At 45.1% G+C, this 25,875-nt stretch overlaps 2 protein-coding genes and 2 long non-coding RNA genes across 6 annotated transcripts in view; 1 reads left to right on the top strand and 3 right to left on the bottom strand.

The window, feature by feature from the left end:
• The first annotated feature begins 115 nt into the window (after positions 1-115).
• gch1 (GTP cyclohydrolase 1) lies at positions 116-10,056 on the top strand. The gene is made up of 6 exons (XM_028402020.1): positions 116-602; positions 4,386-4,495; positions 6,896-6,951; positions 8,288-8,319; positions 8,510-8,594; positions 8,742-10,056. Exons 1-6 carry the CDS (start codon positions 131-133, stop codon positions 8,866-8,868), a joined length of 882 nt encoding a protein of 293 aa, XP_028257821.1. The 5' UTR covers positions 116-130; the 3' UTR covers positions 8,869-10,056.
• On the bottom strand, positions 1,226-4,485 carry LOC114433452 (uncharacterized). The gene is made up of 4 exons (XR_003670362.1): positions 4,365-4,485; positions 2,473-2,749; positions 1,632-1,727; positions 1,226-1,554 (listed from the first exon to the last, which is right to left on the bottom strand). It is a non-coding gene; the product is annotated as an uncharacterized LOC114433452 (long non-coding RNA).
• On the bottom strand, positions 4,973-11,433 carry LOC114433453 (uncharacterized). Its single transcript, XR_003670363.1, has 3 exons — positions 11,376-11,433; positions 11,083-11,175; positions 4,973-5,383 (listed from the first exon to the last, which is right to left on the bottom strand). It is a non-coding gene; the product is annotated as an uncharacterized LOC114433453 (long non-coding RNA).
• Positions 11,434-11,723: 290 nt separating this feature from the next.
• Positions 11,724-25,875, bottom strand: part of samd4a (sterile alpha motif domain containing 4A) — a 36,982-nt gene continuing 22,830 nt past the window's right edge. For all 3 annotated transcript variants that reach the window (XM_028402017.1, XM_028402018.1, XM_028402019.1), the window contains 8 exons: positions 25,464-25,550; positions 24,556-24,802; positions 24,381-24,466; positions 24,063-24,181; positions 23,788-23,989; positions 21,693-21,819; positions 19,557-19,640; positions 11,724-16,685 (listed from right to left, as the gene is read on the bottom strand). In XM_028402017.1, the coding sequence (XP_028257818.1) occupies positions 16,657-16,685; positions 19,557-19,640; positions 21,693-21,819; positions 23,788-23,989; positions 24,063-24,181; positions 24,381-24,466; positions 24,556-24,802; positions 25,464-25,550 (981 nt within the window). In that variant the 3' untranslated portion in view covers positions 11,724-16,656. The remainder of the gene's footprint in view (positions 16,686-19,556; positions 19,641-21,692; positions 21,820-23,787; positions 23,990-24,062; positions 24,182-24,380; positions 24,467-24,555; positions 24,803-25,463; positions 25,551-25,875) is intronic.

Genomic DNA, 25,875 nt, shown 5'->3' with positions numbered 1-25,875 from the left:
GGTGACGGGTCTCCTGCTCATCCTCGGGGCCCCTCTGTGAATCAAAGGGGAGGTGGCCCCTCCCCCCCCCCGGGGTCGCGCCAGCCAATGGGAGCGCTCAGTGGATTACCCCGCTGTTATAAAGCTGAGGATGCTGAGGCTGGCAGCGGAGCGCCCACTTCAACTGAAAGTACGAGCGAGATCAACAAGTGCCGAGCAGCAGAAAGAAGTGATGGAGCACTCCAAACACACCCAGACCAAGGACGGCGGGGACGGCGGCTCCGTGCTTAACGGACACTTTGACGGGATGGTGAAGCGACCACCGGGCGGCACCGGGCGCAGCGCGGCTCCTCCTCCTCCTCCGCACGCCGCGGATCCACAGGCGCCCGGAGCGGAGTCCGGCTCGCACCGGCCGAGCAACTCTGTGATGGAGAGCTGGAAGGAGGAGCGCACCAGGAGCGTGGAGGACAACGAGATGAGCCTGCCGTCCCTGGCTGCCGCCTACACCACCATCCTGCGGGGACTCGGGGAGGACCCGCAGCGGCAGGGGCTCCTCAAGACGCCCTGGAGGGCCGCCACCGCCATGCAGTTCTTCACCAAGGGCTACCAGGAGAAAATTATCGGTGAGTTTTTAAATCCACTCAAAGCCGCTCAGAGGGAGGAGGCGGTGCGGGGATTTGTCCACAGGTGTGACAGAGGAGGGACCACAGACCCGGGATTTACTGAGAGGAGATGGAGCACAGTATTTCATGTTTATTCCACTGTCCCGGTGTTAAAAGTACTTTCACTGGATTACACTGTGAACTACTGTAGTTTATATGTAATGTTATAAGCACACACATACGGTGTGTCATACTCACAGTAACTGAGTACATCTACTCCGTTACTTCGCATGGATACATTAGGTATGAGCTAAATTTTTTTCTGAGCTACAGTCCTGTTTAAAATCGATGACTTGTTTTCTTGGCCCGAGCTATAAACACACATTTGGAACAGATGTATTTTATTTTGAAGGATTTCCTGTCAAATTTAAAGCATCCACATGTTAAACATTCAGAGTACAACCGTCTCTAAATGTGATTTATTTCTGTCTTTGTTGTTAGCTGTCAGAGGCTTTTCATTGACAGGAATGCATTGATCGATCAGTTACTGGTTGCCACTTTGGGTTTTAGGACGTTTGGTAGATGTTAAAATATGTAAGTTTTGCAGAGGTCATATCATATTTCACGTATCATGTCATGTTTGTGTGATCTGATCAGACTGGTGTTTAACAAGGTTACAAGAACTCCTGCTCTTTGAAAAGCTGCAGATGTGTGTGATTTTTCTCACGTGTGATTGGCCGCTCTGACTTTACTGCATCATGGTCTGTGATGGGTTGATGCTGAGGTGCGGGGTCAGGTCCACACGGGTCAGCTTCTCCACACTAGGCCACATCGGAGTGGCTGGAGTCGGGGATCTGCCCCCTCCACAGAGCTCCATCTGGACGTAGTTTGGCACTTATGGGGGTCGAGGCAGTTTTGCAGCCACGGTGTGTGTGTGTGTGTGTGTGTGTGTGTGTGTGTGTGTGTTGAAACACTAAAGGGAGGAATTCACAGAAGAATATAAGATGATCCATTTTTTTCGTACAACATGTATGGACAGTGATGGGTTACATGTGTGCTGCTGTTCAGGCCGCAGCAGTGGCAGTGGCGGCGTCGCTCCATTCGCCTGCTGATTGGCTGTTTGCAGGAACCTCCCCCTACGACCTGCTGAAAAGCAGAGAACACAGAAAACACATGTAGTTTGAAGTGTTTGTGGAGAGTTATAGCATTCTGAGAGCCGTGTCACTCTGTTTGATCAGTGTGTTCACGTGTGTGTGTGCAAGTCATGGGTTCAGGTTTCACCACATGCTGAGCTTACAATCCTCTTGTCGAGCACATGACCAACACAAACGTGATGAGGAAAAGAAATGCAAAGATTAAAGCGGGCTGCTGACGTCAGCTGTTTTGCATTAATGATTTCATTGAGCTCTGAAACTTTCCTCTGTGTTTGAATTAAATACATTAAATAAATCTTTGCACTTCAAAAATGGGAGCCACCACTTTTTTCATTTAATTTAATTAAACACATTAAAATATTTGGTAAATTCTGAGCTAAACCACATGGATGGTGTCAGTCAAAGCCCACAGAGAGAGGCGTTACAGCTCTTTTTGCTTCTTGTCACGTCTTGTTAGCATTTAGCACAAGCTGCTACAAAGCCTTCAGTCTACAAGGACCATGGCAGCAGCAGCTTTCTACCAACATCTCCCCGACCATGCTCTGATCTGTACAATGCAGCTTCCATCCATTCTCAGGAGGTTTCACTCCAAGTCACATGCTCACAGCAGGAACAAAGGGCTGTCACCAGTCCCCCTCCAGCGGTCTCATAGTCGTTAGTCAAGTCAGACCAACACAAGTATGAACACAGACCCACCCACTGAAGGCCTCCACCACATATAAACCATGTTTCCCTACCAAGCAGTTAGAACTGATGAAGCTGATGGAGGAGCAGCGAAAAGTCCAGACGCCTCGCTTCAATCGCCTCTACGCCATATGACCTGGATGACTGAGAATCTTCATCATCATCTCCCCGACCAGTGTGGAGACATCATCCCTCCAGTGAGTCCTAGGTCGACCCTAAGTCCTCCGCTCTTTTTGGCCGGTCCTGATCTGCTCCGATCCTCTTACAGGATGTCCCAACCTCTCATCTGATGTTCTCATCTCTGGTCGGGGGTGAAGCTCCAGAGGGTCCCTGTAAATAAAAAAGGGATGACGAGATGTTTACAAGGACAAGGTCTGGTGATAGAGCTATGCTAACCAATGCTAACATGCTACGAGTTAGCACAATAGCGACCCCCCCCCCCCCCCCCCGATTTACGCACTGACAGCTGACCACCAGCTGTTTGCGTGGTTGCCTAGCAACATCCAAATCCTTTTGTAAACACAAAGACAATTTATTGAGATCCCAGAGCAGGGTTATTATGGGATGTGAAACTGTTTTGCAGGAACTAAAATATCATTTAAAGCACAGCTGACACACGCGATGGGAGCAGTGTGTGTTTGTTTATTCCCACCTTTGTTTCCTGCTTCATTCAGAACCTGTTAACATGTTATCTACGAGTGTGTGAGTGTGTGTGTGTCATTCAGTCACACACAAAGGAGGCAGCACCATTGAATGTAAGCCCTGATGATGAGTAACACTGTCATTACCTGATAACGCCTCAGCTCTCTGTCACCCGCGGCGTCCTCACCAGTTGGCCTTTACTTAGTTTAGGTTGACAAATGTCATTTTCCTTCAGGGTGTGTGTGTGTGTGTGTGTGTGTGAGAGAGAGATGCAACTTTCACAATGAATAGAGCGGTGAGATTTCTTTTTGTTTTTCCATCATTCCTGCCAGTTGAATCTGTGCAGACACTGAGTTGATCAGGAGACGTTGAGAAGATGGTCAGACCGGTTTTTCATCATATCATATTTCATATCAGAAAGAAGGATGTAGAATTTGACGGTGCCAACAAATCCAGCCTTAGAAATGAGATCCCAGGGGTTTGATTAAACCTGTGGGTGGATTCATTAAAGTAGTTTACAGAGGTTTCTGATCATTAAGGTTGTGATAACGACGTTATCAGCAGCTGCAGAGTCTCACTTGATTGTAAAACTTTCAAACAGGATTACCATGGAGTCAACCTGAAGGCACCCAGGGTCCGTTTTTCTTGTTACTGTGCGCCAAAGACTGTCGACACCTTTCAACCATCACAAAAGTCAGCCTTTGAAGAATGAGAACCTAAACTGAGGCTCATCTAGCAGCGCCCTCACACATGAATGCCACCGTGGGTCCGTTTTTACCTACTCAGATAACAACATATAGTCACAGCTGCATAGGTTATAGTTTGTCATGTTGCGGTGTTACTCAGAGAAACACAACGTCTACCTGCTGCTCTGTTTGCACACAGTTAGAGCAGAGACTGAAGCAACAAGTGCTCGCGCTCTGTGCTGTTTGTGTGACCTCACCCTCCTCTCCCTTCAACAGATATCCAGTCAGGAAATTAAAAACCGCCGCGCTGAGAGAGAGAGAGAGAGAGAGAGAGAGAGAGAGGCGTCTGCATCGTCACAAACAGATAAAGCAGTTTATTGAAGCTCCCGCAACTGAAAAATGCAATAAAGCAACAGCAGGAAGGAGTGTACAGAGGCAGAGCTATAATTAGATTGAGGTGTTTGCCAGATAGAGAAGCTGAGGTCCATGATAAAGAGCTCAGCGGCGGGAGGTGAGCGGCTGTTTGGTTTCAATGCACAGGAAGTGACGTAGGACGAGACACAAGGCGACACAAAACGTAAAGCTCAGAAAGACGTGATTAAAAGAAAAAACCTCACCTCATTATTTTTCCTCCACAGACGTGCTGAATGATGCCATCTTCGACGAGGACCATGACGAGATGGTGATCGTCAAAGACATCGACATGTTCTCCATGTGTGAGCATCACCTGGTGCCCATCTTCGGCAGGGTGAGAGGAGAGCGCACACACACACACACACACACACACACAAGCTTTCAATACTGAAACCAGTACATTCATTATGATATAAACAAAGCAAACCTCAAGCACAGATAAATGAGAGCAGATTAAATTCTTTGATTACTGACTTTAGAAAAACCTGGTGTCAGTGTGTACAAACGTTTGTGCCCACAGCTGTGAGCATCTGGGCGCTCTGCATGCTACAGATATGTAACTGCTATGTGAAGCCTGCAGATCAAACAAATGCTTGTCACAAGCATTCTATGACATATCAATATATTTGCCTCCATCAGACGTTCATACAGCCTCAGAAAGACTCATAATTCTGTCCGTTTGGAGTATTTCTTTGAAGCATTTATTTCAGATCCGCCGCTTGTTTAAAACCCCGTCTCGCCTGAAGGCTGCTGGCCTGAACAACATGAGAAACAATCAGATTATCTGAGATCTGTTTATCTGTGGTTGTTTTTTCTTCTTCTCCGCTCCTCTGACATCATTACTCTCGGCTGAAACCTGACTGGCCTCTCCCCTCTTTCCGCCTTTTATTTCTTATCTCTCCATCTCCGCCTGCAGGTGCGAGTCGTTTAAGACAATAGCAGCTGGCAGCTGATCTTTTTTTTTTTTCCACCGGTGTAAATGGGCCCTGATGACAGCAGTGAATCACACAAACACTTACCACACCTCTTCTGTTGGTAGTCTGTGTTCGTCCCTGAACCTCCTCCCTCCCCCCTGCTCAGCAGCCTCTTGTGTGTGTGTGTCTGGTGTGTTCTCCGCTGTTGTTGTCAGACGACGTGCAGGTAGGCACTGGCTGTTCGATGAGCTGCTGCACAGGACCACTTTATTGCAGGTTGTCATGTAGTTTGCGGTCGACAGACAAACCTGTGAAGAGAAAATACACCTGTCACTGCAGGCGTCATTATGTCTTCACTGTGATGCATTTCCTGTTGAAGGAGCTCGTCGGTATGTCGAACTAAACGTCTTAACCGAACGGCTCTGAAGAAGTTTGATTTGATAGAATTATAACATGTGCTGCTGTAAAGCTAAGGACTCTATCCTCAACAGGTTGGGAAGGGCACTTTAAGCAGTCCAGAAGCTGAGACTCTCCTTCCATACAGGAGGAAGAGCCAGAGGCTGCTAGGGTCTGAGTCCATCCGTCAGGCCTTCAGTGGATGCACAGGAGAGCCCAGGAAAGCTCTCATTGCTGTTGTGGTTGACATGCTTGTGCAAGATTTGACCTTCTGGACAGTTATCAGGGTACCACATGTCCTCCTGACATGTTCCTAGGTTGAGACAGATAGCTGAGCTTTGGATCCAGGTGGGCCAGGTCTCCACTCTCTTATAGGTGACAGAGACCTGGTGGTTTGCCAGTCTGGATGCAGTCGTTGGACTAGAATGATGATCAAGTAGTAATACTTTCAATATCCAGAACAAAAGTGACCCAACACTGTGACGATGGCTCTCACTCGGATCTTGACGTTTGTATCCAGCACTCCCCCGTCTGCTCGCTGCTGCAGACTTGTGTCCATCAGCTGTCCTTGCCCGGTACCAGGCAGCTCTGCACCGCCCTCTGAGGTCCACAGCCAGCCGGTAAAAAAAAAGTAAAGCAAGATTTGTAGCAGCAGCTCTGGAGTCCATCAGATGATAGATCCTAGATCTATGGGAGCAGGAGTCATTAAGAGACACACATTCTAATAATGCAGAGCTGCTTCGAAGTCGACATCATGTTTTTGTCTTTGGATTGAAAGAGAGATCATAAAGTCCACCTTAGGGCCCGAGAAGCTGACACCACATAATCTTGTCACGTGTTTCTTTCAACAAGGTTGATGAGAAATTGTTAAAGAAGTGTTGTTATACACGGCGACTGTTGTCCTGATTTATTTATTTTTTATCTTCTCGCAGCATGTGACAGTAAATATGAAAAACATGTGCTGCTGCCACATTGATTCTGTTTGATGTCTGTATCAGGCCGCTGCACAGAAGACGGACCAACAGAAAGAAAAAGCAGGAAAAGAGAGCTTTGCACGCTTGTTGCCGCTGCCCTTTCTCTCATCTCGTCAACAAATTGTGTCTGACATTTGAGTGGAGAGTGTGTGTGTGTGTGTGTGTAAGAGAATTAGAGCCTCTGGGCATCCACAGCAGTGATTCTCCAGCTGATGGCTCCTTCTCCTCCTCCTCTTCTCCACCTTCCTTTTGGTTTCTAATGGTCATAAAAAAACAGAGGTGGAGGTTTTGTTAACGTACTCTGTGTTCTAATGTTTGAACCCCAAACTGTTTCTGGGCCTACGAAGTGGTAACCATGGTGACGTGCACACTCAACATCACTGAGGCAACACTGAAGGATGAGTTGTCCACAGTGTCTGCAGGGTTAACCAGTAGTGTTTCACTGTGCAGGTTCATATCGGTTACCTCCCCAACAAGAGAGTTCTGGGCCTCAGCAAGCTGGCCAGGTGAGTAAGTTTACTGTCTCTCTCTCTTTGTGTGTGTGTGTGTGTGTGTGTGTAAGCTGATTATTAAAAGTTGTGTGTACTAGTGTAGAATGATCCCACTGACCCCAATACCTTTAAAGCTTATCATACTAACACCCCTTACTAACCATGTACTGGACACACACTGTGATGACAACAGCAAAACCATTCAGAGTCCAAACACACAAACGGCTGCAGCATCTCTGCACACTGGGTGGAGCTTCGTGTAAAAGACCTTTAACATGAAGGACTGGAGTCAACCTTAAACCATCTGAGTGCTGCCCCGTTGGTCTTGTGACATTTTCGCGGAGGTGAAACGGGGTCAACTTTGTCCAAAGTGGTTTTGCTCACAGAGAGGAGCAGCTAGTCTCTCACTCTGTCCTCATCTCCAGCATCATCCTCATCAGCAAGGATACACAAGTTCTTACAAATTTCACTGTGGGGAACAGAATTGCAGAATATTGTGCATTTGACTTCCTTTGTGAAAAAAAAGATTTCGTTTTTTTAATTTTCCGGAGCTACAGTGATGCCTGAGAACATGGAAATGTTTAAAGACGCACTGGTACCAGAAGACCCGGAGACACTTGCTCCCAACCCAGAGAGGGAATTCCATCCTTTTCCAGCTAAGACCCTCCCATTTAGAGGTGCTGATTCTCATCCTGCTTTACACTTGATGAAGCTCACAGGACCACATCATCTGCAAAAAAGCAGAAACGCGATCCTGCTGCCACCAAACAGCACAGTGACAAGGGGCGGGCCTGATGGAGTCCAACCTCCACAGTGCACAGGTCTGCGTCTTACTGCTGCAAAGGGACTGAATAGCTTGCAACAATGGGTCCACCACCTCCCCCATCCTCCATGCAATGTTGCAGAGGGGTGTCAGCCAGGGCGGACATCATCCACCCCTGGGGCCCCACTGCTGCCCCCACTGCTGCTTCAGCCCATTATAAGAGCCCCCCCCCCCCCCCCCCCCCCCCCCCCAAAAAAAAATCCCTCATCCTCCTTGCAGAGTGTTGGTGAAGCACCCTCAGCGGCGTCTGCATTGAAGCAGGATCTGCTCTGGTCTGTTGTGGTACGAGAGACCTAAACCAAAAGGCAAGGCTCTTGATTTACCACGTCTGTAGCCTCAGCTACATGAGACGTGGGCATTGACCAAAAGATTGAGATCACATTTGAGGAGGAGCTTGGAGAAAAAGACAGACAGAAAAAAAATTCCTTAATCTTAGTGGATTTTCCCCATTCTGCCTTTCACCAGCTTGTATCTGATGCTGTTTTGTATTTGCACTGAGAACGCACTAACATTTGACTCTCCCCGCAGGATTGTTGAAATCTACAGCCGTCGACTACAAGGTAGAGTTTCTTAATTCTATGCAGTTCTATATGCTTTTAATTGGCCTTTCAGTACATGTTCCTATACTTCTTTGAATGCAGGGCTGTAACTTGGAGTATTTGTGTAACTGGTTTTATGAATGTGTCTTCGCACTCTGTCCCTGATCCTGACTGTTGTTTGCTCTGACTGGTGGTTCGTTGGCATCCGCAGTTCAGGAGAGGTTGACCAAACAAATTGCCGTGGCGATCACTGAGGCTCTGCAGCCCACCGGGGTCGGAGTTGTCATCGAGGCGACGTACGTATGCCCAAGCAGATAGATTTTACATCTGTCTGAAGGTCTTGGTGCAGTTACTAAAATCTAGAATTGAAATATTTATTAAGAACATAAAATGTAATGTGTTTTTTTTTTTTACTTCCTGTTTATGTTCCTTTCCCTCTGCAGTCACATGTGCATGGTGATGCGAGGCGTTCAGAAGATGAACAGTAAAACCGTCACCAGCACCATGTTGGGTGTTTTCAGGGAAGACCCGAAAACCCGTGACGAGTTTCTGACGCTCATCAGGAGTTGAGGAGGATGACGCGCGTCCTCTTACTTCCTGTCCTCTTCCTCCTGTTGCCTGGGGTTACCGCCACCTGCACAAACCAGCTGGCGTGCTAACTTTGTATATGTATGTATGTGTGTGTGTGTGTGTGAGTGCATCCATCTCATCAAAGGCAGTGGCAGCAGAGTGTTTACTGTGTTTTCATTCGGTGTAATTGTCAGATAAAGTGAAGCGTTTGGGGATTTCAGTACGAGGCCGTTGACTGACAGGTTGTTTACTTTGAGGCGAAGGGACAGACTTTACCCTGTTTTTGGTCTACGTGTGCTGCCTGTGCTGGTTGATCAAATATCAGACACTGGCCTCAAACTATAGCAGAGTTTATGGAGAGGAAACGACACTGAAAACTGTTTGTCCGACACAGTTCAGATTAGATCTCATGCAGATGAGCTGAATATAAGGTTTATGATGATGAAAGAAACGGGGCCTTTTCATGCGTTTCTCCCTATTTCATTATCAACTTATGGATCGTTTGAGTGGAGCTGCAACCCTCAGTATGACTATTGATTTTTATTTGTTTTACAAACACATCTGTTTACCTGGTAGGCGGCACTTTAACACCACACAAACCTCAGTTTACATGTTACTGTCACATCCTTCAGGGTTTTGGGGTAAATATGAGCAAAGTTCAGACTGTAAAAGCTTCATCTGAAAATGACACCAATATTCTCATTTTTACAGTTTTCACCGTCTTATGTTTATGGTCCCGTGCAGGGATCTGCCTTCATGTGCCAACTCGCCTCTCAACGGGAAAAAAAAAAAGAAACAACGTTGTTGTGGCAAATGAATGTGTGTGTGTGTGTGTGTGTGTGTGTGTGTCGTCTTCACAGTTTTCCTCCCAGTAGATGAAGAGTGTGGAGATGAGTGTGTTTGAGAGTTCAGTGTTTACTTGTGTAGCAAACCTTTGCATTTCAATGCATCATCATGTCCCCAGACAGACTTCGAGAGGTTTTAACTTGTGTAATGTGTGTGTGTGTGTGTGTGTGTGCTGGAGGGGGAGTGAGTGCTCACAGGTGGCTCTGATTTTTTGTGTGTTTTTGTGGCCTTGCTGAGAAGGGCGGCCTGTTCTTTGGCCTCTTCACCATCATTGTCACTTTATGTACTGTGTTCATTTCAAAGACTTTTTAATCAAAGAAAATAAATCTCTATGTGACGGTGCGGACTGCGTGTTCATTGCTTCTAATTCAATCAGCAGAGACGGAGGTGGGTAAACCTGTCTGTATCTTGAATTTCTAAGGTAAGTGAATTATCGGTTAAATCTGTTGCACTATACTTTCATTCATTGTTTAGCCCTCGGGTCCATATAAGAAGCATTACATTACACCTCAGGAGGTGGTGGGGACCAAAACCAGAAATAAAAGAATGAACATTAGAGACATGAGTCACTGAGTCACACAAACTAGGATTAATAAAGTTTAAATAAGCTGCACTGTATCCGCAGCTCATTTCTGCTGCCCTCACATGGACAAACACAAAAACTGTACAAACTTTGAGGAGACTGAGAGCCGAAAAGTCCAAAATGGAGGAAGCTACTAGATCAGCTGGCTGTTTAAACTTATTCTTATAATACGAAGCTTGGAACATCTGCTTCACCTGGTCACCTGCAGGCAGGTCTCCACACACGAGTCCAGCTCTGCTCAGAGAGTCGTCCTCCACTTCGTGCTCTAAAGCTTCAGGCTTTCTGTTTTGAAACGATTCTAATTGTTGTACTGCTGGCTTTTCTGCCTGTTGTTGTAAAAATTAAACTTTGACAGTGAGTGTGCCAGTTGCACAGTAGCGGGGTACAAGTTGTGGGAAGCAGCAAATTCTGATTTAGGCGATTTCAACAAGATTCATTTGGTCTTGACCTTTTTAAACCATAAGAGTATTCTTACGATCAGGCCAGTGTTTTGTGTTTTTACCTCGACATGTTTCGACTGCTTCCTGCAGTCTTCTCCAGAAGTAAAGTAAGGTAAAAACACAAAATACTCGAAAGAATACTCTTATGGTTCTGATTTAGATTTTCTAAAAAAACATAATAAATAAATGCTAAGCCTCTGCAGCAGGACATGAACTCATGCCCCTGTGGACCCATTAGCCTTTAGTGAGGTGGTATTATCTACAGCTACTTGCTGCAAGGAGCCTACTGCTGTCAACACCAGTGAGATCGTCTTTAACTACAAGGGGACGTCGTTACCTCTGTACCTGCTGGTTGATGCTCAGCGATGGAACCTCCACAGCTGACTGCAATAAGCTCACTAACTCTGGCCTGGACCACAGACTGTAGGTCTGCTCTGTCTGAAAGGGAAGAATGTAAAAAGACCATGAACTAGAGGAGGAGCAGACAAAGCGGGGCCACTCACAGGGTTAATGTGGCTCTGCGCCCAGTGTGTGAACGGCCAAGAGGTGGAGGCGCTCCGAGTCTAAATGTCTGACACAGCATGACTCAGCAGCTACTGACTGAGTTTAGTAACGTTACATTTTTGCATGTTACTTACACTGAAGCTGCCTCCTCATACGCTCAGCCTCAGGAAGCAGCTGCTTCTCTGGGTTTAACCTGAGGAACATTTCAAAGTAAAATATTACTATTACACACATTACAGTGCCACAAAATGGGATTCTTCTTCTGTTAAAGTAAAAAAAAACACACAAATATATAAATACAGACGCGCAGGAGGACGAACAACTTTTTTTTTTATGTATAACGGGGGCATGCCAAGTCACAGCATTCTGGTACATCGCAACAAAAAGTACAGCAAGACACTTTAAAAAACATTTGAATGTATTCTCTCTCTCACACAGACACACACACACACACTCACACACTCAGCCTTTCTCACGTTTTCTTTTTTTTTTTTTTTTACAGAACTTCATATCAGCATTAGGAAGTACCTACAGAACACAAAAACAGTGCAGATGGCCGACATTCACCCTGCAGACCTCTGCGCTCAGCTCCGATGTGTCAGCTTTATGTGTGTGTGTGTGTGTGTGATGTAGGGAATAAGTCACTTACAAGAAAGCAGGCAGCAAAATAGTGCTCCTGTAGTAAGAACAGTAACACTGATCAGCCTTTAGGTGGTGCTACAACAGTTTAATTTGCTGATTATTAAAGGACAGCCCACGATGTTTGATAATGAATTACTGTGGCTCCTTCAGCTTCTCAAATGGGATCATCTTCCATTACAGTCAGTTATGGAATGGAATCAGTGTTGGGCAGACAAAATTTAAGGAGTCTAATCAACTCAATGATCCCTTAACATTCTATTCTGACATATTCCCCCATGCCAAATTATTACACAGCGACTGGTGCTCTGAATAGAGACACACATGTTAAAACCAGCATGGTTAATAAAGTTCTATGGATTCTATGGTTTGTCTGCAGTGTGAATGTGAACCGGTGCAGCCGTTTCCTCCTGTATCATTACAGTTTTCCCATATAAAACCATTTACATTTGGGGTAAATGTCTCGAGTACAAAAAGAAGGCACTGCCATTTGTTATTCTAAATATGACTTTTCCCAGCCTTGTGCATGCAGGTTTAAAATATAAATTACATTTTTTTTCCTTCTTTTTCTTTTTTTTCTATATTTTTTTTTTGGTAATTTTTTCTTTTTTTTATTATTAAACATACAATGTTCTTTTGTCAAATATATACGTAAGCCTGCAGTCAATACAGGACATCGGCTCTTTGATAAAATAAAACTAAATGAAGTAAAAGGAGCACAGTCAAGCGGTAACACGTAGTTACAGAATGGATTCTGCTGAATTTACAAAATAACAAAATAAAAACAAACGAAAAATTTCTTGGCATCCCAATTATATTGACATAAACCGACTAAAACTGCAGAATCTATGACAAAAAAAATAAAAATAAAAAATAAAAGATACAAAACAGCATATATGTCTTGTTGTAAAGTACATTAAACGTTTTTGGAATATCAAGGCGTTGTTAATACTGCAGTGTGACACCCACAGAGCTGATATGATAAACAAACAAAAAAAACAAAACAAAAAGCATTTGGTTTGAAGAGATGTGTAACGATCCAGACCTCAGAGCGGTCGGCTCCGCCCTCCTGTCACAGGTTCTTTCTCTCTGAGCCACACATGCTGCAGGAAACCGGGGGCTGGAGGGGCCTGTGCACCCTGAATATAAACCATGTAACTTCTATGTCACCTAGAAGAATCACATCAACTCAGGTTATTTAAATGCTGTCAGTCAGTATTTATATAAAAAAAAGTGGCACAGAGGCGAATTAGTTTTCTCTCAGAATGGCACAGTAATAGTAAAGTAAATAGAAATACTGCAAAAACACTTTAATAATCCCTTTGATCACATCGCTGACTGTAGATTCACTTGATACAAATAAATCCCATGAAAAGATGCTCAGACCCTGATGCATCACATCCCTCTGCTCCACAGAGCTCCACTCTTCTCCACTTTGCCCTCTGCTGCTCCCACACATGCAAAATCAAGCACAAAATGCATCAAAACAGTTCAGACAGTTTCACAACTACTGTTGAAGTACTGAAAGAAACACACTGTTGAATCCGGTCTTTTCATGGGATTTGTTTAGCAGTATAAAGTGATGCCAACCGATCCTTTAAAGCAACATACACACAATACCTATAAGCCTCTTCAGGTGTGTGCCCACAGCACCAAGTCCTACTCCTACCTAACCTCCAGAATGGACCAGTCTACTTCCTGGCACACCAGGACTCCCAACATGTCCACCGTGAATCCTGTAAGTGAATCGATGTACGTGACAGACCAGCTCCTGCTCTCTGCAGCCCTCCGACTTCAAATGAAAAGTCTCCAACATGACTACAGACACATGTGATTAACAGTTCAACAACAGGAACACAAAGATAAAAGAAAAAGCAGTCAACAATAACTATGTTAATGTTTGAGATGTACGTATGGTCACCAGCCATAACATGTTAATACATATGGTAATTTAAATAATAATACACCTAAATGACACTTCCTCAAAAACATGAAACACAAGAATAAATAACTGTTTAAGTACTGATTCATATGGCAGTGACACTGAAACACGATGAGATCCTGAAGCCACGTCTCAGAGAGGGGGGGGGGGGGCCAGGAGAAAAACAAAAACAAAAAAAAAAACAGATGCAACCATTTCCACTCAGGACTGAAATGTGTTCATGCCACATTCATGATTTGGTGGAATCTTCTTTTGCAAATGTCTGCTGGCTCTGACAGACCCAGAGAATAAACACAGACTAAAATCCACCAGCAGTGGATCTGAGGCCACATCAGCCAGTGCAGGCGGGAAGCTGGGACTCAGCCAGGCACTACACTAAATGCATCACTGCTGCCTTTTTGTTTTCTGTAGTGTAAATCTATGCTTGTATTAATCCAAAGGATTCTTGTTTTGGCCTTTTCATTTCTCTGGTGCCAAAACCAAAGCTGTAGCAGTCAGTTATACGAATAAATCTGGAACTACAAAGTTTCCCGGTGGGACTCTGCTGCCCTACTGAATGGTATCATCATTTCTAACCGGCTGGTGGGGAGCTGTGCTGCTTTTGGTTTTTGCTTCGACACACCTGGATGACTAAGATTTCTCAAACGTTGCTTGTTGCGGCTCACGTTTGCCTAAATGCAGAACTGTGGGGACCTCACGCTGTCTTCTAAAAACTGTAAATGCCATGTCTTTGACCACTTTTCAATATTTTCTATCAAAAAATTAACACGAGTTGTTTATGGAGCAGCCGAGGTCTGCACGACACGTGCACACTCCTGTGTCTAAGCTAGCAGTCGACGACGTGCAAATCAAACTAAAACATGCAGAGACACTGTTATGATCCTTAACTGAGGCGGGATGCGGCCTAAGCCGATATGAGGCAGCGTTTATTTTCTGACATCCCTCTTTAGACCGATAGTGATGATGATTTTCTGATTCCCGTCTGTCTGCTGAACGGGTGTCAGTCTCTTTTAATCTGCTCCTGGAGCCTTGAACATTTGGATTTTAGAGTATCACATTATCATATCAAGTGCAGGATATAAAAGGTACTAAAGAATTGCAAAAAAAAATAATAATAAAGAAACTAAACAATAATAACCAATAACCCTTAATGGTCAGGGTCAGGACTCGCATGCTAGATTTAAAGCAGCAGTAACCTAACCAGCTTATTTCAATATAAAACTACACTTATACAGTCTGTATTCCAGACAAATAAAACCGAGGATAAATATTAAGACACAGAATAACCATGAGATTCAGAAGGAAAACAAAAAAAGATTCCATGGAGGCCTGCGCTGACAGGACGGACAGAAGAACACACAGGTGATCTCTGAAGCCACGACTTCAGCCCAATCGTTTCCAATCATCTACTTCATTGTACCTGTGGTTTTTTTAGGCCCCTGTCCTGTCATGACTGCATTTGGCCAGCAGGTGGAGGTAAGCACTAGTCAGACAATCTCTGGGAATACTACCCTTCATGGATTGACACGTTTCTCCAATGTCGCAATCCTCTGAGTGGAACCCAAATCCACGTCCTGCCATCCTGTCCACTCTGCATATCACAATCTTCTTTTCCTCCAACAAAGATATTTAGCTGTTAACATGCAGCTTAAGCACATCACCCTGCTTTAAAACATGAACTAACCCCAGGATCTGAACATGCAGACAATCCCACTGATGTAATAATTTCCCATTTGAAAAAACAAAAAAAAACAAAACAAAAAACTACTGAATTCATACAGTACAAACTATGGATGGACAATGTGTGACAAGAGTTGTGCCGAACTCACTTCCTCCTACACTCGTAACATGATTAGACATGACATCCTCTTCCTCCGTCATCTCCAGCCCATCAGAGGTCCTGCCTCCGATGCCTTTAAACCTCCTCTTTCCTTTTCCAGCATCACTTCAGTTTCTTTCTTTCTTCTACTTTCTACGTCTTTCTCCACCTTCTCACCTTCTTCCTCACATCTGCTCTACCTCCTTCTCTCTCAGTAACAGTTCGGGCCAACGTGTCTTTCTTCTGCTAAAATAAAGAATACGCATGTTAGTTGTAAACTAGTGTGATAGCTACTTGTAGGATGTAAAGCTTGTAGACACCCAAGGCTTTACAGAATCTGACATACCTGAAATTCATGCATGTTTCTGTACCCTCTGAAAGTAGCATCAATATGTAAACAATAAATACATACAACACAAATAAATGTTTTTTTAGCCACCCAATACTGAGCAAGAGGCCTTCCCGGGCTCTAAACTGGACACTTGCTAAAAAAAAAAAAGTCCAGGAAATCCCAACGTCCTGCTGCATCTTTGCGGCTCTGCTTGTCTCATCTTGTTTCGGGGTCTGAGGTACTGTTATGGGTTTGAAAGATGCCACGAGCTGTGGTCGATGTGCGGGGACCAGGCGGCGTCAGAGAGGGAAAGATCTCGGTCTCCCTGAACTCTGACTCACAGGCCAGCATCTCTCTGTGACTGCAGTACTGCTTCTGGCCTCTCTAGGGAGGGGCGCTGTTTACACACTGTCCAGACCATGTTCACGGCTTTTCTCTCCCAGACACAGGTGACTGAGTGTGCTGGCAGAGCAGGAAGTGTGTTTTCCAACCCGATGGACGGTGCCAATGTGATAGCTTGTGTGATAACCGGCTCTCTTGTGTTTCTTGGATCCTGCCCGATCCTTTGGTTGAGCTCTACCATTGGCTACATGGAGAGGGGACGGGAGGGCTGGTGGCCTCGAGGTGGCTTATCGTGAGAGAGCCTCATGAACCTGTCTTGCTGCTCTCACCCAGGTCCTCTTCTCATATTGTTGATGTGCGGTCAGCACCGTCTGACGGGGAGCAGAGAGGAGAAATGGGTTCAGTGACAACTACATCAGCATTCACAGGCAGAGATCGTGTTAACACAGAGCGGATGTGTAACCACCCTCCTAGTACTAAGCCTTCCAGTTTCCCCAGCGCATGCTGGGACAGGCTTCAGCTTTTCAGTGACTGAATATGAATATGCAGGCATAGAAAAAAAACACACTTTCAGATCTCAGAGGACAATGTGAGTTTGCCATTTGTGAGATTACAAACTCACAAATGCATCTAACCAGGCTTAAAGCTGTGCTGTCCGGACCAATCAGCAGCCTGGGAAGAATTATTTGGTACATAATACAGGTGAGATGACAATAAGAGGCGGAAATGTGGAAACAGTTTGTAAAAAAAAGACTACCAGGAAGCCAACTGCTACCTGCTGGCTTTCAAATATCTGCAGCCGCTTGCTGCGTTTCTTCTCTGGCAACTCTCATGTTGTCATGTGATTTGTTGATTGGTTGGTCCACGGGTGGCCTCCACAACTACACTTATAATCCCTGTATCTACCTAAATGTAATTTCCCTTGTTTAAAGTGCACCTATGATCTTAGTATACCATAAACGGATGGCCTGAAACTTTGATGACTTGGTGAACAGCGTGGGGCCAGAGCCCACACAGTCATGGTGCGAGAACACATCTGTCAAAATACTGATTCAGAGGAAAACAACACTGACAGCTGCTGCCTATGGTGTGGCTGAGGAGGAAACTGTTACCAAGTGAACCCACTGGTGCAGAGCTCCATTAGAAAACACAGGTTAATGTCACAGGAAAAGTAGAGATGGGGTGGCCATGGTTTTTCTGTTTCAGACCTAAAATCTTTCTTACAAAGGAGTCTCCTGAAAAATAAAAATACCAGTTCTCAAATCAGCTCAAAAATAATTGTATCTAGTCGATGTATATATAACCAAGTAAATCATTAGAAGGGTAAATACTGTCACACAGACTGATCTGTTGCATTCCCTTGTAGTTGCTCATATTTGTATATTAAGTTTAAGCCAAGGCTTGAAAATCAAAGTCACTTTATTAATCAAATCACTCTCAAATAATTTGTGGAATGGAGTTTTCAACAATACAAGTGATTTTTTAAAGGAGCATCCATCAGTCCAGATGGGGTCAGATGCTCTTTGGTTTTTACAAGACTTGCAAAACATCCCCTCACATCCGTTTCCTTACACCCATGAAAAGTTTTGTTTTAGAGCACTTCCTGTGGCTTGAACGTCCACAGAGATGTTTCAGACACTTAGACACAGCCGACTGGATGTTGGTAGAAGTCAGCCTCTGAGTTTCATTAGGTAAATGTGCTCCTTCATCCTCCCTAACAACAAACACACACATAAAAGCAGCACTTCGCTCTCTGTCTTCCTCTGTTTGAGGATGAGAGGAGTTGACACTGAGGTCATTCAGACTGTAAATCACTGCACATCTGAATATTCTGCCTGACAACCCAACTCACCAGCTGACTAACATGACTACGGCTTATCAATGACAGATTTGAGAGGGTTCCAGCTCCTGTTTCAACTTACGCTTTACTTTCATATTACATCATTTGAGATGCAGTTTTGAATGTGACACATTCCTCCAAACCAAAGTGAAACAGCAGGTCGTATCTGAGGGAATACATTGTATTTGTAAGAGCTCTTGCTAAAACCAACGTTTCTCATGTGGCTCCCTCCATTTATTTCCCTACTGAGCTGAACACGCCTCCACATTTGCCAAACTCACTGTCAGATTTCAAACTTGGCGAGTTTTGGACCTGCTTGGCCAGACTTTAACAACAAAAAAGAATCAAATACATCTGAAAAGCCTTGTCTGGAGTTATTGTTGAGCCAAAGTCTGCAGACTTTAAGTCGTTCACACACAACAGCGTTGGAGTGGGCCAGTCAGCCTTAACATCAGGGTTAAAAACCTGAACTGAAGTGACCCAGACTAAACATAAACATAACAAGCGCAGGGAAACTGAAACAAGCCTGTTGTGTTTACATGTTTGTGTACAGATACATTAGAGTTATGCCCCTGTTACAGAACCACAGACAGGCCGAAAAACCCCAGTGATGCTACAGCATATAAACAAAGGTTTCTGTTGTGACACAGTGTGATCTAAATATTGCGATACAAACAAACCTGGATCCTGACGTGGCTGCCACGTTTGACCCAGTTTTAGACGTTTTAACATACATTGAAGAGGAAGAGTAAAGTCACACAGCTTTAAGGCCCCGTTCACACTGGAGAAAGTCATTCCAGCTAGAGTAGGATTGAGCCCAGACAGCCTTTAAGCTGGATGCGTTCAGACCTATTTTCAAATCTGGCTAGCACACACTTGTGTCCGCACTCAATCCGGCTTCATCCAGCATGTTTGCTGTCCTCCAAACCACTAGGTGGCGCCTCATAATATACAGAGTCCGTTCAGGCTGCGGTAGGACCATGTGTGCGCATGCGTCATGAGGTTTTTTGTCCCGCGTCGCGCCCCGTGAACCAGAAGTAGCACATCACTAACCGGAAGTAGCATGTCGCTAACCGGATTCGCTCGCCACATTTGAGTTCACACCTGAGCCACATTTGAGCCAATCTGGCTAGATCCACCCACGAGAGGTGGATCTAGCCGGATTGAAATCAAACTGGATACAGCCGATTCGAGGCGTTCACACTCAGAAAAAAACACATTTGGATTGATCTGGATGCGGCCAAATCCCGCTTAAGCCACATTTTTTCCCCCAGTGTGAACGGGGTATGAATGTACAACTTAAACTGGTAGTAACAGCACACATGATATTTCCTGAGACAGACAAGATAATGGACATAGTTCACCAGGAGGAACACAGTGAGAGGAAGGCGGCCCAACTCACCTCCCAAGGCGTGCTCTGTCATACTCAGACACAGAGACTCAAGGCGATTGTTGATGTCCGGCTCTGTCACTGGTAACTGAAGATCTGTGCAGTGGCAAAAATACATTAGAGGCAGCATGAGTACCAGCGATTAAGGACAATTAACACGAGCAGATTTCCTGACGGAGGGTCACAGCAGGTTCGGGAAGTAAATGAACCTCAGTTTAAATAAATTAAAAATGACTTTCTGCTGCTAAAATCTCTCCAGCAGAAAGACAGCGGTGAGGGTTATATTCAACGATGAATAAAGACACAAACATCAAGACTGTTTATACAGTACCACTAATGTCCAGTCAGTGAAACATCATGAGCAAGAACACTAAAATATTCCCACCAAACCTAAACTAAATAAACAGCGCCTGCTTTAGAATAAAAAAAAAAATCATAATTGTGTGTATTAAATGTAAAAATAAAATGATGGGATGCAATTCCTCTCATTTCAGAATGTGCTACTTTTTCTCTGTTTTATAATAATTGTAAATTTATTCTTTTTACTAATCACACCAGTCTCACTTTGGCCTCCACTGTGAGCAGGGTGGAGGCTATTTTGCTGAGTGCTGGGCTGAGGCCTGGAGGAGGAGTGTGTGTGTGTGTTGAGGGGTGAAAGTGGGGTGTGTATTTGGACCACGGTGCAGCCTAGCAACCCCTTCGAGCCACTTAGTCCTTAGCTGAGTCTTCAACACAGACTGGGCAGTGAAAATCCCCTGTGGCCCGAGAGACAAGCTGAGTTAGGCCCAGTAGTCCACACAGGGCTATTTATAGGCTCTTAATCCCCTCCATCAAACCCCCGCCCCCCCTGCCCACACACCCCCTCTTGTCCTCTTGTACACACTTGGAGCAACACAAACACACTGGGGGGAAAAACATACACCCAGTACACACAAACTTGTTACTTCAGTCTGATTTTCTCTACAGTGTCTCACTTAGTAAGCCCTTTATCATTCTCGGTCAATCAGCATAAAGAGAACACTCCCCTAAAGGGAGTCTGTTATGTGTGGATGACTCGGCAGAGTTGTCAGAGGAGGAGAGATTTGGGGAGCAGCGGTAGAGATGGACGGGAGACGGGAAAGCAAAGAAAGAAAGTTAGTCAGGGAGAGAGCGAAGGGAAGGAAAGCAGGCCAGGGCACAAAGAGGCTCATTGTGCGACTCCTCTGACTCTTTCCTCCCTCCCTGCCGCCATCTCTTCCTCTCTCACACATGGTCTCTGCTCTCCCTCCTCTCGACTGCTTTTTTTAAATCTGTTTTCCTCCTCATTCTAAAAAGAGGACATTTCTGGCAGAGGAAGTCACTGCTTGTCCTATTACTGTCCACTGTTCCTGTGGGACATAGTCCACTCAACAGAGGCTACTACAGGTCACTGTGCCTGGCACCAATGGTGTCCACAAAAGCCTGTGACCCACACCTATGTGGACACTGTGTGTGAGGCTCTTTTGGTCCAGACTGCAGGGCTCAATAAGCAGTATTTTTACACATGTGATTGTATTGTATTTACCTGTATTGATTTTGAGACCTTGACTCTGTCTTGTGGGGAGAACACGTTTATAATTTAGCCTACAATAAACTATTTATTGAACCTAGAAGAACCTCACACAATGCTGGGAGCTTTATGCTTTAAAGGTCGGGTAGGAGATTTCACTCTGATGCACTTTTTGTTAAATTAGTGTAACTTCTCTTTACAATCCGATAGCAACCGATTAGTTCGGCAGTTTCGCATTAAAACGAAGAATATGAATCATCTGTGGAAGCTATAAAACACTAAAAACATCAGCCAATCCTCCGGGTGGACCCTGTGCGGAGTATTGGCTGGTTGTCACTCTCTTCCTGCTCTGTGCACCAGAGAGGTACGTGCATGATGGCCGAAGTCACAGACCACAGCTCGTCTTCAGGTGATGCTCGTCCATGTGATCGGGAGGCGTGGCTTCGGGGGGGAGCTCCGAGAGAAAGGGGCGTGTGTTTACTTTGGAAATCTGGCTGACTCACTGAGTTTTCAAAATCTCCTACCCTACCTTTAACTGAACTGCAAGAGTAATTTAACCAAAACGAACTTTACTTTATTACATCATGACAGTGGTGTGTGCATTTCCAGGCATCTCTTACCAGCTTGTTGGAACATGACCATAGTTTGTGGCGTGGTGTGAACTGGCAGGGAGCGGGTCCTCTGCACCGAGCTGTGGGTCCGACTGGGCATGCTGTTGCTCCCTCCAGGGTTGGCAAACCATGGACCCTGAGGGGAAAAATTCAACAACAAACCTCAAGAGAATGCAAACCCCCTTGTCAGGTAAGTATCATAAGGCCTGTGCTCATGGCTGATCATTGTGGAAGCTGTGTGATCATAAATAACCTTCATCATTTTCCCAAACATAGTGGTCCAACGACAGTATTACCTGATTTCCCCATTGGGATTAATAAAGTAATTCATTAATCTTAATTTTGTTTGTTTGCCTGCCTCAAATCTGTTCAATTGGCCAGAATAATGAGGATAATACTGACAAATTGGAAAAATGCATCATATCTAAGAAAGTGTGCTCAGATAACAGTGTTATTGGAAGGTTACAGAAATTTTCAGCTTTTTTCTGAGATGTTTAAAACCCGTTTTAATTTTTATCTCATCTAAAAATGTATATTGTGTAAAAGTAAATGAATTTACTGAGTGAAGCACAATTAAAATGTAATAATTTCTTATTGTAATAATATTTTTCTTTGTGATAGTTTGCTGCACCTGTTTATTTGTACCATTAACTATTAGAAGTTAATTTGCTGTTCCTGCTTTAATTCACATTACGTGGACCACAGTTTATCCTGTGACCAAATATGACTAAAACTTGCACTGATCAAAAACAGAACATGAAATGTCTGTTGAAAGTCGTTGTGTAAGACCACGGCTTTTTATCCCCCACACTGTCTGGATGTCTGGCCCACACCTAATGACAGTCTCAGACGCTCACCACATGAATTCCTTACTGTAACCTGCCCATTATACCCCCAACACCACCGCCACATGCGCCTCCCCTTCCCTCACCTCTACCCCTCACCCCTTTCCCCCCCCCCTCACGGCCCTCCAGTGCCGCGGGCCAGGGAAAAACAGGAAATGCCTGTGCACTGTTCTCACTGCCTCTGACTGGCTCTCTCTCTCTCTCTCTCTCTCATATATATATATATACACTCATGTAAACTCACTCTCATTGCCCCTCCTCCTCCTACACCACAACTACCTCTCCCAAACTATGACTCACATATTTCCCTCCCACCCTCCTTCTCCCTCTCTCGCTCTCTCTCTCCACACATCCACAGTCCTACGAGAAGGAACTGAGGTATTTCCTCCCATTGTAAGAGATGAGAAAAAAGTCGGGAGGGAAGAGCTGGAGAGAGAGTTTCCAATGAACTGGGTCAGCCGAGACCAAAGTGTGCCAGGATGGGCCTGAAACAGCTCCACAACTCCTCCTGTTTCAATGTTCGGCACTGACGCATGGCCTCTGGTATGTGGGGTGACCTGCCTACAAGTTCCATCCACCTCGCTTTATTCGGCAGACACCACCACCACTACTCCTCTTCCTCACTCACTCCGCATTTTTTTGTCATGGAGTAAAATGCCTATTTCAGGAAAAGTACGTGCTGAAAAAGGAATTCTGCTGCCAAGGTTATTGCAAACCTCCTGGAATGTATTATTACGCATTTTAAAATGTTCCTTTGTACATCATCATGAACACCACAGCCATTCAGATCTTCAGCTATTTTAAACCACGGTACCACACAGGACCTTTGTCTGCATTCTGCTAATTGTCTGTATGTAGTAACTATGCTCCACATCTGATGGTATAAAACTAATGTAAGTAATTTGACTGACCGGTGGTTACAGTGTTTTTCCCAGTGAGAAATCTGGAAGCTTTTCTGTAAGTCAGATTATTTGCTAAGCAATTTTCTGACATTTTATAATGTCTTCACTCAAGTGACACATCAGGAACACATGCTTGTTTTCCTCATTTATCCAACAGCCAGAAACTGTTCAAACAAGAATCACCTGACTTGGAAATTTCTGTGAGCTTTGAACACATCATGAGTGACATACAGTCGGAAAGTTTAACCAGAAGGTTAACAGACATAAGCCAATGTGTTTGTTCTACGGGTCATTTTTGTCAAAATGTCACCGTTTGCCCTGAAAAATACTGCAACTACTGTGGGTTCTGGTACTTACATGTCTTCCCTGCTTGGGGCCGGTAGGTGTGCTGCTAGAGCTGCGAGGTGTGGGTCCAAGCAGCCCCCCGCTGCCCAGCAGGACAGGCCTGGCGCCAGGTAAGCTCCTGGAGGGCATCTGGTACTGGTGAAGGCTCCTTCTGGCTGACACACTGCCCCCAACACAGCCAGCAGTGGGGAGGGAGTTGGACTGGCCAAAACGGCTGCAGCCAGATGAGTGTTATATACAGGTGACAGGAAATTAAAGAAGACTGTACGGTTTGTAAATGCGCGTACCTTCTCTGTGGTCGGTACCCTGCTATGTCAAGGAGGGTTTTCCTCGGAATGGACCGGAACAGCCTCTGGACCTGTTGTTTCCATGACAACAGCCTCTTCTTCTGCGTCTCAGTGAAAGACTGACAGGGAAGGGGAGAAAAGAAGGAACAAGGAGTAAAAATCAGGGAAGAAGCTACGTCTAAGTCCTGGCTGCCCTAAGAGCATGGCTGCGGGTTTACAGGGGCACTGTGTCACTGACGATGAGCCCTTACATCCAAGCTGACAAAGCACTGACTAAAATTAATGTCAGTTGTAAACATTAACAAAGGGAGAGGTCACCTCATGTATAAGGCACTTGTCGATAAGTTGTAGATAGGAGCTGATGTTATCCTCGTCTGACCTTGACACCAGTAGCTGGGTACAAACTGATGGAGAGAAAAGTAAGACATGAAAACAGAGAAGTTGTTGTCAGTTCATCGAAAACCCCTCATCTCAGGAGGCACACGTAGCTCACCTTTGCCCATGACACGAGTGAACTGCCCAGGTAGATCCCCCTCAGCGATGATGCTTGTGCCAGACTCAGCTTCCCCTCCGCTTCCCCCGCTCAGGTGGGAGCCAGGCGCAGCGCTTTTTTCCTCAGGGCTCAGCAGGGGGCGCTGCAGGGAGACCTCCTCGCCACCACTAACAGCCTTGATAGGAGTCATGATCATTTGGTGGAGCTCCTGCAGTGGGGCGCGTAGGTTACTGCCCTCCAACACGTCCTAGAAGCAGTAAATGATGTTAGAGAAGCAGAGAGAGAGAGAAGACGTGGAAAGAGGACAGAGGGTTATTTGTGCAGACCAACTCTCTGAAGAAAACTTTACATGAAACAGAGCAGCAAAGAGTAACATACATGTCATCCTCCTTCTCTTGTTTGTGTGCATTGTATCAGTCTACCTTCCACCATTCACAGCCACCGTGTACATGAGTGTGTGTAAACCCAAAATACCAAGCAACAGGTGTCTCGTTTCCCAAGCCATACAAATGCAGCGGTAACACATTTTAAAATGAAGCGTTGGTGAAAAGGTTAAGCCTGAATTTAGCTGGCCCAAAAAGTCCCTGCTGTGGTGTCCCCTTGAGTGTCATTGTCTTGCTCCTAGAGCTGAATGAAAGATTGAAGGGTGGCGGGGTGGGCAGATGAGTTTAAATTCAGAGCCCAAAACCCTCCTTCCTGGATTAGGTGTTCCCCTAGCTGCCATCTCAGATTCATAACACCAACTTGGAATGGCCACACTCCTCGGTTTCTCTCACACACAGCACAAGGAATAGAATAGAAGTCCGGATGTGTGCGCTAAGGTCACAAACCAAATTATTGATAACATCAAAAAAAGCCCCCTGAGCGTGTTTCTTAGTGCATTAGGATGAAGTTGTCGTCACTCTGACCTTTTCCAGGCTGCGAAGGAGGTGCTGTCTCTCTTTGAGCTTCTGGATGCTGATCACAATCTTGTGTCTTGCTCCTTTAGTGACTTTCTGTTGGGGGAAATAGTTGTGTCAAGTATGATTTTTTTTTCACTGGCAAAATTGTGAAATAATTGAACGGGGGTTCAGTCCTGCAGTGACAATATATGTATTAGAATTCATACAGGACACCTCTTCGTCCGTCTGTATGTTAGGTGTGCCTCAGTGTTGATCTGCGTGACATTAGGGTCACACAGAGGAAGAGTTAGCAGCACCTGCAGGAAGTACACTGCTTCCCTTTGTGTTAATTTTAGCTGCATCCTCTGTTTTAGAATGGCCTCCTTAACTCTAAACCTCTCTCACACCACCAAGATTTAACCTGACCGGGTTTACGATA

Source organism: Parambassis ranga, chromosome 3 (assembly GCF_900634625.1).
Source record: "Parambassis ranga chromosome 3, fParRan2.1, whole genome shotgun sequence".
In the NCBI taxonomy this organism is placed as follows: domain Eukaryota; kingdom Metazoa; phylum Chordata; class Actinopteri; family Ambassidae; genus Parambassis; species Parambassis ranga.
This window is presented reverse-complemented; position numbering and strand designations above follow the sequence as displayed.

Bases quoted from the DNA above. Each gene is read 5' to 3' on its own strand.
- gch1 (XM_028402020.1), top strand. From the start codon at position 131: ATGCTGAGGCTGGCAGCGGAGCGCCCACTTCAACTGAAAGTACGAGCG. The intron at 6,952-8,287 runs GTGAGTAAGTTT...CTCTCCCCGCAG, and splicing joins GGCCTCAGCAAGCTGGCCAG to GATTGTTGAAATCTACAGCC. The intron at 8,320-8,509 runs GTAGAGTTTCTT...TGGCATCCGCAG, and splicing joins CTACAGCCGTCGACTACAAG to TTCAGGAGAGGTTGACCAAA.